The sequence below is a fragment of the Leptonychotes weddellii genome, chromosome 8 (genome assembly GCF_054177405.1).
Source record: "Leptonychotes weddellii isolate Sample4059 chromosome 8, ASM5417740v2, whole genome shotgun sequence".
NCBI classification, from domain to species: Eukaryota; Metazoa; Chordata; class Mammalia; order Carnivora; family Phocidae; genus Leptonychotes; species Leptonychotes weddellii.
The window spans coordinates 84,648,476-84,662,047 of record NC_138376.1 but is presented as its reverse complement, the minus strand read 5'-3'; the positions used below and the strand labels follow the sequence as shown (position 1 = coordinate 84,662,047).

At 36.8% G+C, this 13,572-nt stretch overlaps 1 protein-coding gene across 6 annotated transcripts in view; it reads left to right on the top strand.

Annotated features, from left to right (window-relative positions):
• Positions 1-13,572, top strand: part of REV3L (REV3 like, DNA directed polymerase zeta catalytic subunit) — a 182,132-nt gene that overhangs the window by 91,938 nt on the left and 76,622 nt on the right. For all 6 annotated transcript variants that reach the window (XR_014147898.1, XM_081828813.1, XM_081828814.1 and 3 more), the window contains 3 exons: positions 1,460-1,602; positions 3,160-7,318; positions 10,943-11,856. Coding sequence is in view for 5 of the 6 variants with exons in the window: in XM_081828813.1 (XP_081684939.1) it covers positions 1,460-1,602; positions 3,160-7,318; positions 10,943-11,856 (5,216 nt within the window). In the remaining variant the exon portion in view is untranslated. The remainder of the gene's footprint in view (positions 1-1,459; positions 1,603-3,159; positions 7,319-10,942; positions 11,857-13,572) is intronic.

Sequence of the window (13,572 nt, the reverse complement as noted above, 5' to 3'; positions counted from 1 at the left end):
TATTTTGCTTAGCATAATACCCTCTAGTTCAATCCACTTCATTGCAAATGGCAAGATTTCATTTTTTTTTTTTTTGATGGCTGAGTAGTATTGCATTGTGTATATATATACACCACATCTTCTTTATCCATTCATTTATCAGTGGACATCTGGGCTCTTTCCATAGTTTGGCTATTGTGGACATTGCTGCTATAAATTGGGGTGCAGGTGCTCCTTGGGATCACTACATTTGTATCTTTTGGGGTAAATCCCTAGGAGTGCAATTGCTGGGTCATAGGGTAGCTCTATTTTCAACTTTTTGAGGAACCTCCATGCTGTTTTCCAGAGTGGCTGCACTAGATTGCATTCCCAACACTGTCACTTTTAAAGAACAGTAGGAAGAATAGATAATGTTTGGTCTAATTAGAGAGGAATTATGGGACAAATTATAAATGCCTTCAAATATTTTAGAGTTATGTGGAAAATAGCATAGGCTGCATATAGCAACACAGGACAAAAGCAGGAATAATGAATGGAATTTGGAAAATTCTGTGTAATAGAGGAAGAAAATCACTAACAATTAATAATAGAAAAGATTAACCTGTGAAACAGCAAGCCCCTTACACTGAGAATGTAAAAGTGGAGATTTTGTCATCTGTTAGAAATAAGGTTTTTGCATTGAGTAGAAAATTGGACTAGATGACCTCTAATAATTCAGCTCTTAAGACATGGATTTTAGTACAAATTGTGGTTTGGTAAAGCATTAATGTAGAAACTGTTGTACGTATAATTAAGGGACATTTTCAAATTTTTGAGACAAGAGAAAGAAAAACTTAGGTATGGATAGAAAGGAAAGTATCAAGCTGGGACCTAGTGAAAAGATTTAAATCGGTAAGAGATGAATCCTGAAGAGATTATCTGGACTTCACAGTCCATCTGAATTCTTCTTTAACCTGCTTTAGAGCCAATGCTGGGATTGACTCAAAACCTGTACCACTTCCTAGCCCCTCTGATCCCTGTTTCCTCTTTCAGCCTGACCTGAGTACCCCCTTGCTTACCTTTTTGTTTGTTTTTTCCAGTTCACAATGTAGAGATTGTATATTTGTGGAGACTTCTTAAAATATGCCGGGATGCCACCTTTTTAGAAGTTATTGGGTTCTCACCCCAGCTGTTATCTATATCTAATAATAGGATGAGGGGGAGAATATAAGGAAGAACATGATTAGATATGGTAGTCCAGGATATTGTGGAGCTTTGGATACAGGAATGATGGTGTTTTCTAGCTCACATGAAAAGGATTTTAAGTTTATCTGCAGTAACTTTTTATAGGACATGATACTAAAGCAAAATAAATCTTTTCTAAGGTTATAATTTTCAGATCTTTTCAGTTTACTATTATATCATCAGATAAGCAAATTCTACTAATCTGACATGCTTTTTTCTATGATCATACTCACTAGTGAATCTTAATATTCTGTAGATCACTGTGTAGAAATACCCATAGAAGCTCAACTGAAGAAGATGATTCATCTTCAGAAGAAGAAATGGAATGGAGTAATAACAGTTTGCTTCTAGCCAATCTTTCTATACCTCAGTTAGATGGAACTGCAGATGAAAATAGTGGTAAGTAAACTAATATACTGAGAGCATTTCATGATTTAGCAGCTAAAAATGTATTTGATTTTAAAACTGTAATCACACAGGGGCTCCTGGGTGGCTCAGATGGTTAAGCGTCTGCCTTCGGCTCAGGTCATGATCCCAGGGTCCTGGGATCGAGCCCCGCATCGGGCTCCTGGCTCAGCGAGGAGCCTGCTTCTCCCTCTCCCTCTGCCTCTCTCCCTGCTCATGCTTTCTCTCTCTCTCTGTATCTCTGTGTCTCAAATGAATAAATAAAATCTTAAAAAAATAAAAATAAAACTGTAATCACACATATAAAATCGGTTGAGTGTGAGGCTTTGACAATACTATCTATTATGTTTTGTCCTTCTCTAAGATTTTTTCTTTTGAAAGAATGTGGATATATGCTTATTTCTCATTTCTAAGAGGACATTTGTAAATCACTGATTTAAAACTTCATAAACTTTAATCATGTTAACATTTAAGTAGCATAAGAAACTATAAGAAATATGTTCAGATGTTAACTCGAATTTAAATAAAAACTTGAGAAAAGGGGCGCCTGGGTGGCTCAGTCATTAGGCGTCTGCCTTCGGCTCAGGTCATGATCTCAGGGTCCTGGGATCAAGCCCCACATCGGGCTCCCTGCTCCGCAGGAAGCCTGTTTCTCCCTCTCCCACTCCCCCTGCTTGTGTTCCCTCTCTCACTGTGTCTCTCTCAGTCAAATAAATAAATAAAATCTTTTTTTTTTTTTTAAAGATTTTATTTATTTATTTGAGAGAGAGAATGAGATAGAGCATGAGAGTGGGGAGGGTCAGGGGGAGAAGCAGACTCCCTGCTGAGCAGGGAGCCTGATGTGGAACTCAGTCCCAGGACTCCAGGATCATGACCCGAGCCGAAGGCAGTCGCTTAACCAACTGAGCCACCCAGGTGCCCTAAATAAATAAAATCTTTAAAAAATCATAAAAACAAAAAAAAACTTGAGAAAAAATATGCTCAGCTTATTTGAAGTGATAATACAAAGAAGCATATTGTTTTATGAAAAATTTTCAAGGTGACAGTTTTTTCCCTATTCACCACAAAGGCACTGAATATTAATCTAATTTATTTCTTTTTTTTTTTTAATTTTTATTTTTAATTTTTTTTTTGAGAGAGCGAGAACATGAGCCGGGGGAGGTGAAGAGGGAGAGGGAGAGAATCTCAAGCAGGTCCATGCTCTGTGCAGAGCCCAATGCAGAGCTCAATCCCAGAACCCTTAGATCATGACCTGAGCTAAAATCGAGAGTCAGATGCTCAACCAACTGAGCCACCCAGGCACCCCTAATATAATTTATTTCTGACCAAAGGAATATGTGTTTAAAATCATGACTAATAATCAAGTATAACTGACTTCCTGATTACTTAGATTGAGTTATTATCTTAATGATAGGAATGACCTTTTGAGATAACCATTTTAAGCATAGAAACTTAATTTCATATAGTTCCTTTCATGGTGATAGTATGGAAAAATATTTTAAAAATTAAAAGCATGGAAGTGAAATAAATTCTTTTTTTTCCCGGTTTCAGACAATCCATTGAACAACGAAAATTCTAGGACTCACTCTTCTGTGATTGCAACAAGCAAGCTATCAGTAAAACCTTCCATCTTTCACAAAGATGCTGCTACATTAGAACCCCCATCTTCTGCTAAGATTACCTTTCAGTGTAAACACACAAGTGCCCTTTCTTCCCACATTTTGAAGAAGGAAGATTTAATTGAGGAACTTCCACAGCCAAACAACATAGAAAAATGTCTAGATCATTCAGTTGCTGCTTTTACCAATGAAAGCACTTACTCTATGAAATACCCTGGATCTTTGAGCAATTCTGTCCATTCAGAAAACTCTCATAAAGAAAGTAAGAAAGATACCCTCCCAGTATCTTCCTGTGAAAGTAGTATTTTTGATTATGAAGAAGATATTCAATCTGTTACAAGACAAGTACCAAGTAGAAAGTATACAAATATTAGAAAAATTGATAAGGATGCCCCTTTTATACACATGAACCGTCATAGTAGTGAAAGTACATTGGGCAAAAATTCTTTCAACTTTTCTGACCTAAGTCATTCAAAAAATAAATTATCCTCTGAAGGAAATGAAAAAGGAAACAGCACAGCTCTAAATAGTTTATTCCCTTCATCCTTAACTGAAAATTGTGAATTGCTCTCATGCACAGGAGAGAATAGAACTATGGTACATTCTCTTGATAGCATTGCTGATGAAAGTGGGCTAAATAAACTTAAAATTAGATATGAAGAGTTTCAAGAACATAAAACAGAAAAGCCAAGCCTCAGCCAGCAAGCAGCACATTATATGTTTTTTCCCAGTGTTGTTCTTTCCAACTGTCTCAGACCACAGAAACTCTCTCCTGTCACATACAAACTACAACCCAGCAGTAAACAGTCCCGGTTAAAAATGAATAAAAAGAAGCTTATAGGTCATCAAGAGACTTCTACCAAAACTAGTGAGACTGTATCCACAAAAGATAATTGTATACAAAATAATCCTTGTAATAGTAATCCTGAGAAGGATAACATATTGGCCAGTGATTTAATTAAAGTCACCCGCGGAGCTTTTGAAAATAAAACACCCGCAGACAGTTTCATAGACTGTCACTTTGGAGATGGAACCTTAGAGACTGAGCAGTCCTTTGGATTGTTTGGAAATAAATATACACTTAGAGCCAAACGCAAGGTAAATTATGAGACTGAAGATAGTGAGTCAAGTTTTGTAACACACAACTCAAAAATTAGCCTACCTCATCCCATGGAAATTGGTGAAAGTTTAGATGGAACTCTCAAATCTCGAAAACGAAGAAAAATGTCTAAAAAGCTACCCCCTGTCATCATAAAGTATATTATTATTAATAGATTTAGAGGGAGAAAAAATATGCTTGTGAAGCTAGGAAAAATAGACTCTAAAGAAAAACAAGTTATATTGACAGAGGAAAAAATGGAACTATATAAAAAGCTTGCACCTTTGAAGGATTTTTGGCCAAAAGTTCCTGACTCCCCTGCAACCAAATATCCCATTTATCCACTAACACCAAAGAAAAGTCACAGAAGAAAATCAAAACATAAGTCTGCTAAGAAAAAAACTGGTAAGCAACAAAGGACAAATAGTGAAAATATTAAAAGAACTTTGTCTTTCAGGCGAAAACGGTCACATGCTATCCTGTCTCCTCCCTCGCCATCTTACAATGCTGAAACCGAAGACTGTGACTTGAATTATAGTGATGTTATGTCTAAACTAGGTTTTCTTTCTGAGAGAAGCACAAGTCCCATAAATTCTTCTCCCCCTCGCTGCTGGTCTCCCACAGATCCAAGAGCTGAAGAGATGATGGCTGCTGCAGATAAAGAAACAGTGCTTTTTAAGGGTCCTAATGCATGTAATAACAAGACTGTTAATTCCCGTATGGAAAAAAATAGTCGAGCAAGAGCGCAGGTTAAGAAATCGAAAACCAAGCTTGTTAATCCCTCTGTAGTTACTAAGAAAAGGAACAAACGAAATCAGACAAATAAAGTAGATGATGGAAAAAAGAAACAGAGAGCAAAACAGAAACAAAAAACAAATGAGAAAGTTATGTCAAGAAAGCATATAACAACTAAAGATGAAAAAATAAAATCTCAGTCTAGTGCTGAAGTTCAGTTTGTGCTGAAACATCAGAATGTGTCTGAGACCTCAAATAGTTCTGGAGGCTCTCAATTACTTTTTAAACAGAAAGATGTGTCACTCATGGGCTGTGCTATAGATCATCCCCTTTCTGCCCCCTTGCCCACCGGAATTCATGCACAACAGAATTTATCTGGTTGCTTTCCTTCTTTTTTAGAAAGCAAGAAGCCTGTAGATTTGCAAACATTACCCAGCTCACGAGATGATTTGCATTCATCAGTTGTTTGTAGTTCTTTGGGACCTGGAATCTCAAAAATTAATGTTCAGAGGTCTCATAACCAAAATGCTATGTTTACTCTAAAGGAATCAACCTTGATTCAAAAAAATATATTTGATCTTTCCAACCATTTGTCTCAGGTAGCACAGAATACACAGATATCTTCGGGTATAATGTCTCCAAAGACAGAAGAGAATGCAAATACACAAAAAAACTATTTGTCATCTATCGGAAAGTTAAATGAATATCGTAATTCTTTAGAATCAAAGCCAGACCAGGCGTATGCCCCTAATTTTTTGCATTGCAAAGACAGTCAGCAGCAGATTGTGTGCATGGCAGAACAGTCAAAGCACAGCGAAACTTGTTCTCCAGGAAATGCAGCTTCAGAGGAAAGCCAAATGCCTAATAATTGCTTTGTAACTTCCTTGAGAAGTCCAATCAAACAAATAGCATGGGAGCAAAAACAAAGGGGTTTTATTTTAGATATGTCAAATTTTAAACCTGAAAGGGTAAAACAGAGGTCGTTGTCAGAAGCAATTTCACAAACCAAAGCACTTTCTCAGTGTAAAAGTCGAAATGTGTCAACACCTTCAACATTTGGTGAAGGCCAGTCTGGACTGGCAGTTCTAAAAGAATTGTTACAGAAAAGACAGCAGAAAGCACAAAATGCAAATATTATGCAAGACCCATTATCTAATAAACATCAACCAAACAAAAATATTTCTGGTTCCCTTGAACAAAACAAAACGATTAAACGAACACGATCAATAACATCTTCAAGAAAACCTCGAACTCCCAGAAGTACAAAACCTAAAGAAAAAATTCCCAAACTTCTTAAAGTAGACTCTCTAAATTTACAAAACTCTGGCCAGTTGGATAACTCTCTATCAGATGACAGTCCCGTCTTTTTTTCAGATCCAGGTTTTGAGAGTTGTTATTCACTTGAAGATAGCTTGTCTCCTGAACATAATTATAATTTTGATATTAATACAATAGGTCAAACTGGATTTTGTAGCTTTTATTCTGGAAGTCAGTTTGTCCCAGCTGATCAGAATTTGCCTCAGAAATTCCTAAGTGATGCAGTTCAGGATCTTTTCCCAGGACAAACTATAGAAAAAAATGAGTTTTTAAGTCATGATAACCAGAAGTGTGATGAAGACAAACATCATGCCTCAGACTCAGCCTCGTGGATTAGATCTAAAACTCTAAGTCCTGAACTATTTGAGAAGTCATCCATAGATGGCAATGAGAGTCATCACCACAACCAGTGGAAAAGTAGCTTTCATCCTCTAACAACTCGCTCTAATTCAATAATGGATTCTTTCTGTGTCCAGCAGGCAGAGGACTGTCTAAATGAAAAATCCAGATTGAATAGGAGTTCAGTAAGCAAAGAAGTGTTTCTTAGCCTCTCACAGCCAGGCACTTCAGACTGGATTCAAGGTCATACCAGAAAAGAGATGCAACAGTCTCTTGACTCAGTCAATACCTCTTTTACTACAATACTATCCTCCCCTGATGGTGAACTTCTGGATGCAGCCTCTGAAGATTTAGAATTGTATGTTTCAAGAAACAATGATATATTGACACCAACTCCTGATAGTTCACCAAGGTCTACCAGCTCTCCCTCACAATCTAAAAACGGCAGTTTCACCCCTCGAACTGCTCACATTCTGAAACCACTTATGTCCCCACCAAGTAGGGAAGAAATTATGGCAACTTTATTGGATCATGACCTTTCAGAAACTATTTACCAGGAACCATTTTGCAGTAATCCTTCTGATGTACCAGAAAAGCCCAGGTAATCAGAATTATTTTTTCCCCTTGAGTCACTCTGAATAATTATAATGAATGTAACATTAGTACATGACTGCTAGTTTTCTGGCTGTAATATACTGTATTTATAAGTAAATCATTGTAAAAGTGGTTCATAATTATGGACTTCTGAGAAAATTCACAAACTAGCTGGATGATTGATTGCACCTTGAGAACTTTAGGTTGATAAGTGTTGGTCTTAGATCTCACTGTTAACACTGTGTCAACATTAAGGATTAGAGATGCAGAGGCTCACTGTGACATGATGGCAGATTAAGAAGGATGTCATAATACTTGAAAAGTACATTTATCATTTTAAAAATGGTATTTATTTCTAAAATTACAAACTTACAATTTTTAAAAGAACTTTATTTTTAAAACGTTTGAAAATGAGCATACATATGTTTTAAGTACTTCTATGATATATCTCTAAAAGAAGATTATTTTAAGTTGTTTGTATTATATCCCTTTCTTTTCATGTTGCTAGCATCTTCAATCATATTGTTACTACTGTTAGTTTGTAGTTATTAGGAATGCAAGATGGACTTCACTTCCCTTTATCTCTCCTTTTTTTAAAGAAGGCTAATTGAACATAATAAAAAAATTTAAAAATAAAATAATAACCATACAAATAGACTATTTAAAAAGGAAGTAATCCCATAGCTCTATGTGGTAAATAAGAGAAAATGTTAGTTAGCTCTCTGAAATTTCTCCCCTAATAATGAACTTGAATTTCTTCAGGCTGTTGGAAATACAGTTGTTGCAAAGGAATTGGTAATGTGGGGTCAGACTAGTACAAAGATTTGTGAATGGAGAGAATTTGAATCCATGTAGGAGGCTCCTACTCAAAATAGGAATAACCAAACTAAAATCCATAGAAAATAAATAAAATATTGTAGCCAGATGCTGTGCCAAAATGAGTCCTACAATATGATAAATTTGGTGCCATGATAAGGAATAATTTGAAAATAAAACACTGTTAATATGTAACCCAGCGACATAAAAAAAAAATCTTTTCAGAGAGGCAGTAGACAGATGCACAGACACATAGACACACACGCACAGAGCCAATAGCAAAACGCGAAGGCATCAGTATTGGTTGGTTTATTTATAAGCCAGTAGTTAAGTAGGTATTCTGTACCTCTTGCATCACCAAGGTAGAATATAACTGATAGGAGCTAAGTTGGGGAACATGACTTAAGCCAGGCCATTTAAGTGATGATTTTTGTTCCTCCCCCCTGTGTCTTTGATCCCATTTACCTAACCAGTTGCAAGGAGAGGCAGTTCATTTCAGCCATCCAGTCAGAAGCAGAGAAGGGCGGCTAGGACTGCTGTGGCCGACTTAGCCTAGTCTAAATGATAGAAGAGATGTGAAGAGTTAATAAGGCAAGAAGCCACACCACATGTGTACACTAACCTTCAGCAGCACCGTGTTCCTGATCCTAGTTGAGAAGACACAGTGAATACCAGGATTTTATCCAGCAGATCAGCAATAATGCATGAGTCTATTTAAGAAGGGGTTGAGAAAAAGTGATCAGAAATATAGGGTTGAAGTTCCCTCCTCTAAAGACTTGAAGTGGAAGACAGAAAATTTCCTCCCCACCCTTCCTAATATACAGTTTTATAGTTTTACAGTTTTGTTTTGCTTACTACCTATATGTGGTCTTTTAACACAAATGGGACTCTTTTTCTTTATTTCGCTGCCAGAATGTATGAATGTCTATTCCTTAGGCATTAGTTTCCATTATTTGGGGGGCTTTGGCTTTATCAGTAGTGATTATGATATATTTTTTAATTGAACTGTTTTTTCTGCCTCAGCCTTACATATCTAATTTTTAATTCTCAGTTAACTTACCATGTGTTAGTCATTAACTCTGTTGCTGTTAGTTGTTGTCCAACTTTGAGACTGGTCCTGCAGCTGAAATAAAAGGTTGATAGTCATTATTATTATTAAACATATTTAGTATGTTTAAAAACAATTTTTAATATAAAACTATTCACTATAGTAAATTTAGGAGGTATAAAAGAATAAATATCACACCATTTCTCTACCTATCGACAACCACTCAATATTTTAATGTGTTTTTTTAGTTTTTTTAATGTATAGTTTTTATTTTGTTTTATGAAATGTGATCTTACTATAGTCACAGTATTATATACAGATTTTTTTCACCTAATATTCTACTATAAACATTTTCTAAATTATGAGTTTCTGGGACTATCATTTTAATGACTACATAATAATCCTATCATATGTATATTTTATTGGACAGAAAATTTGTTCCCTGTCCTGCCACTGTAGATAATTATGTGATTATTGTTTCCTTCATGAAGCATTTCTTATATTTTGGGGTTTTTCCATATAGTCTTAGAAGTAGGATTACTAAAAAATTTAAGGCTTTTGATATATATTATGACATGAATTATAGCAATTACATGCTGCTGACAATTTTCAAGAGAGCTGAATTTACCACACCTCACCAATTTTTGTTAATTTTTAATTCATTATGATCTCTGTATCATTAATATTAGAGTTGGCTATGTCATATAAAATGTGTGCTCATTTTCTTCAGTAGTGATAGTCTTGCTTCTGATTTTTCATATAGCTGGGAGGTGGTTACAGAGTTAACTATTAAGGGCCAAAGTCTTTCCATGTAAAGGGGAAAAGGAACTGTGGTAACCCTTCAGCTCCAAATCAGAAAACATGAATCCAGTTCATTGAATTTTATGTAGAGAATGACCAGGATGTTTGGGAAATCATGCCCTAGGAGAAGTAATTGAAAAAACTAAGAAATTACCTTCATGTCCATGAAAGATATACCATAAGGAAGAAAAAGTAGACTTTCTTGCTACATCAGACGGAGATAGTACCAGTGGATATATGTTAGAGAAGGAGGTTTAGCTTGGTATTTCCAACTGTTGGAAACTAAATCAGGCTACCTTTTAATAGTGATTCCCCACATACACATACATTATCAGCGTTTGTGCTATGCATTCTGTGGGCTCTGCCAACTTAAAGTTCTTATGTTAATGTTAAGCCTTGCCATGTAAAGGGGAGAAAGAATTATGGTAATTTTTTTCAATTGTGTGTGATTTTTGTACTGTTTGAAGGGACTTGGGGGAGTACAAAGATATGTTTGAACTGACTGGTTTTGCTAAACTACTGTAGATACTAGAGCATATCTAGAGAGGCTATAGATAAAATCCAGGGATATAGTCTCTAATGATAAATTCTTCCATTGTTTTTATTCACATGCGGTGACAGTGGAAAGTTATTTGGTTAGAGGAAAGGAGTATGGTCAGTTTGTGCCATCTCCTTGGAGAAAAGAAGACTTCATGGGGCACTTAAAACAAAAAATACCTTCTTTCCCTGGTATTTATGATTCCTTCCAAAGGAAATTAATTTAGTAGCATATACCTGTGAAGAAAAACATATTAAGACTAAAAAGAGTGTGCCTGCATAAAATATGTAGGGAGAGGGCATAGAAAGGGAAGAAATGGGCATTTTTAAGAATCCAAAAGAGACTTCAAAAAATATCTAGGATAGGGAGCTAAATATTTTGGTAATTGCTCTTTGAGACAAAACAGTTCTAAAATATGTTGTTTATAGGGAGATCGGTGGACGGCTTCTCATGGTAGAAACTCGACTTCCAAATGATCTGGCTGAGTTTGAGGGAGACTTTTCCTTGGAAGGACTTCGTCTGTGGAAAACAGCATTCTCAGCAATGACTCAGAATCCGAGACCAGGGTCACCCCTTCGCAATGGCCAGGCAGTGGTCAATAAAGGGTCAAGTAATAGCTATAAAATGGTTGAGGATAAAAAAATTGTGATTATGCCTTGCAAATGTGCCCCAAGTCGACAACTGGTTCAAGCATGGCTTCAAGCCAAAGAAGAATATGAACGTTCCAAGAAACTGTCTAAAACTGAGCCAACTGGAGTTGTAAAATCTGCTGAGAACTTCAGCTCTTCAGTTAACCCAGATGACAAACCTGCAGTGCCTCCAAAAATGAGTACAGCTCCGCATATACTCCCCACTACAGCACATACCAAGGAAGATGTTGATAACTCTCAGATTGCTTTACGAGCACCAACCACAGAACGTAGTCAAACTATAAGTGAAAGTCAGGCACTGCCACTGGTTGCTTCTACAAATGATCATGAGAAAGGTGAAGATGATGATGATGACTATTATGTTAGTTATAGCTCCCCTGATTCTCCAGTAATTCCGCCTTGGCAACAAGCAACATCCCCAGATGCCAGAACATTAAATGGAGATGAGAGACCCACATCACCAGTAGAGGAACTACATTCCCTGAATATTGAGAACTTCTTAAAACCAGTAAAAGATGGTATACAGAAAAGCCCCTGCAGTGAGCCTCTGGAGCCTCTAGTGATATCTCCAATTAATGTTAGGGCAAGAACTGGAATATATGACCCACTCTGCCTTCATAGTACACCAATTGTACAGAGAAAACTTCTGGAAAGGCTTCCTGAAGCAAGTAGCCTGAGCCCTTTATCAACAGGTGAGTTTACAAATAACAGGAAGCCTTCAAAATTCTTTTTCAAAGATTAGAAATGAAAACATTAGACTACGTAATGAAATTCAGAGCTTTTTTTATGTGATTTTTTAAATATATATTTTAAATTCAGTTAAAATATAGTGTATTATTAGTTTCAGGTAGAGTTCAGTGATTCATCAGTCTTATAAAATACCCAGTGCTCATTATATCATGTGCCCTCCTAATGTCCATCACTCAGTTACCCCATCACCTCCCCCTTCTGCCCTCCAGGAATCTTCAGTTTGTTTCCTGTGACTAAGAGTCTCTTGTGGTTTGTCTCCCTCTCTGATTTCATTTTGTTTTATTTTTCCGTCCCTTCCCCTATGATCCTCTGTTTTGTTTCTTAAATTCCACATGTGAGTGAGATCATATGGTAATTGTCTTTTTCTGATTGACTTATTTTGCTTAGCATAATACCCTCTAGTTCCATCCATGTCGTTGCAAATGACAAGATTTCATTATTTTTTTTTGATCGCTGAGTAGTATTGCATTTGTGTGTGTGTGTGTGTGTGTACATACATACACCACTTCTCTATCCATTCATCTGTCAATGGACTCTGGGCTCTTTCCATAGTTTGGCTGTTGTGGGCATACAGTGCAGGTGCCCCTTCAGATCACTACATTTGTATCTTTGGGGTAAATCCCTAGAGTGCAGTTGCTAGGTCATAGGGTAGCTCTATTTTCAACTTTTTGAGGAACCTCCATACTGTTTTCCAGAGTGCTTGCACCAGCTTGCATTCCCACCAACAGTGTAAGAGGGTTCCCCTTTCTCTGCCTCCATGCCAGCATCTGTTTCCTGATTTGTTGATTTTAGCCATTCTGACTGGTGTGAGGTGGTATCTCATTACGGTTTTGATTTGTATTCCCTTCATGCCAGGTGATGTGGAGGGTTGTTTTCATGTGTCTGTTGACCATTTGTATGTCTTCGCTGGAGAAATGTCTGTGTCTTCTGCCCATTTCTTGATTGGATCATTTGTTCTTTGGGTGTTGAGTTTGATAAGTTCTTTATAGATTTTGGATACTAGCCCTTTATCTGATAAGACATTTGCAAATATCTTCTCCCATTCTGTCAGTTGTCTTTTGGTTTTGTTGACTGTTTCCTTTGCTGTGCAAAAGCTTTTTATCTTGATGAAGTCTCAATAGTTCATTTTTGCCCTTGCTTCCCTTGCCTTTGGCAATGTTTCTAGGAGGAAGTTGCTGAGGCTGAGGTCGAAGAGGTTGCTGCCTGTGTTCTCTAGGATTTTGATGGACTCCTGTCTCACATTTAGGTCTTTCAACCATTTTGAGTCTATTTTTGTGTATGGTGTAAGGAAATGGTCCAGTTTCATTCTTTTGCATGTAGCTGTCCAATTTTCCCAATACCATTTGTTGAAGAGACTGTTCCATTGGATATTCTTTCCTGCTTTGTCGAAGATTAGTAGACCATAGAGTTGAGGGTCCATATCTGGGCTCTCTATTCTGTTCCATTGATCTATGTGTCTGTTTTTGTGCCAGTACCATACTGTCTTGATGATTACAGCTTTGTAATAGAGTTTGAGGTCAGGAATTTTGATGCCACCAGCTTTGGTTTTCTTTTTCAACATCCCTCTGGGTATTCAGGGTCTTTTCTGGTTCCATACAAATTTTCGGATTATTTGTTCCAACTCTGTGAAAAAAGTTGATGGTATTTTGATAGGGGTT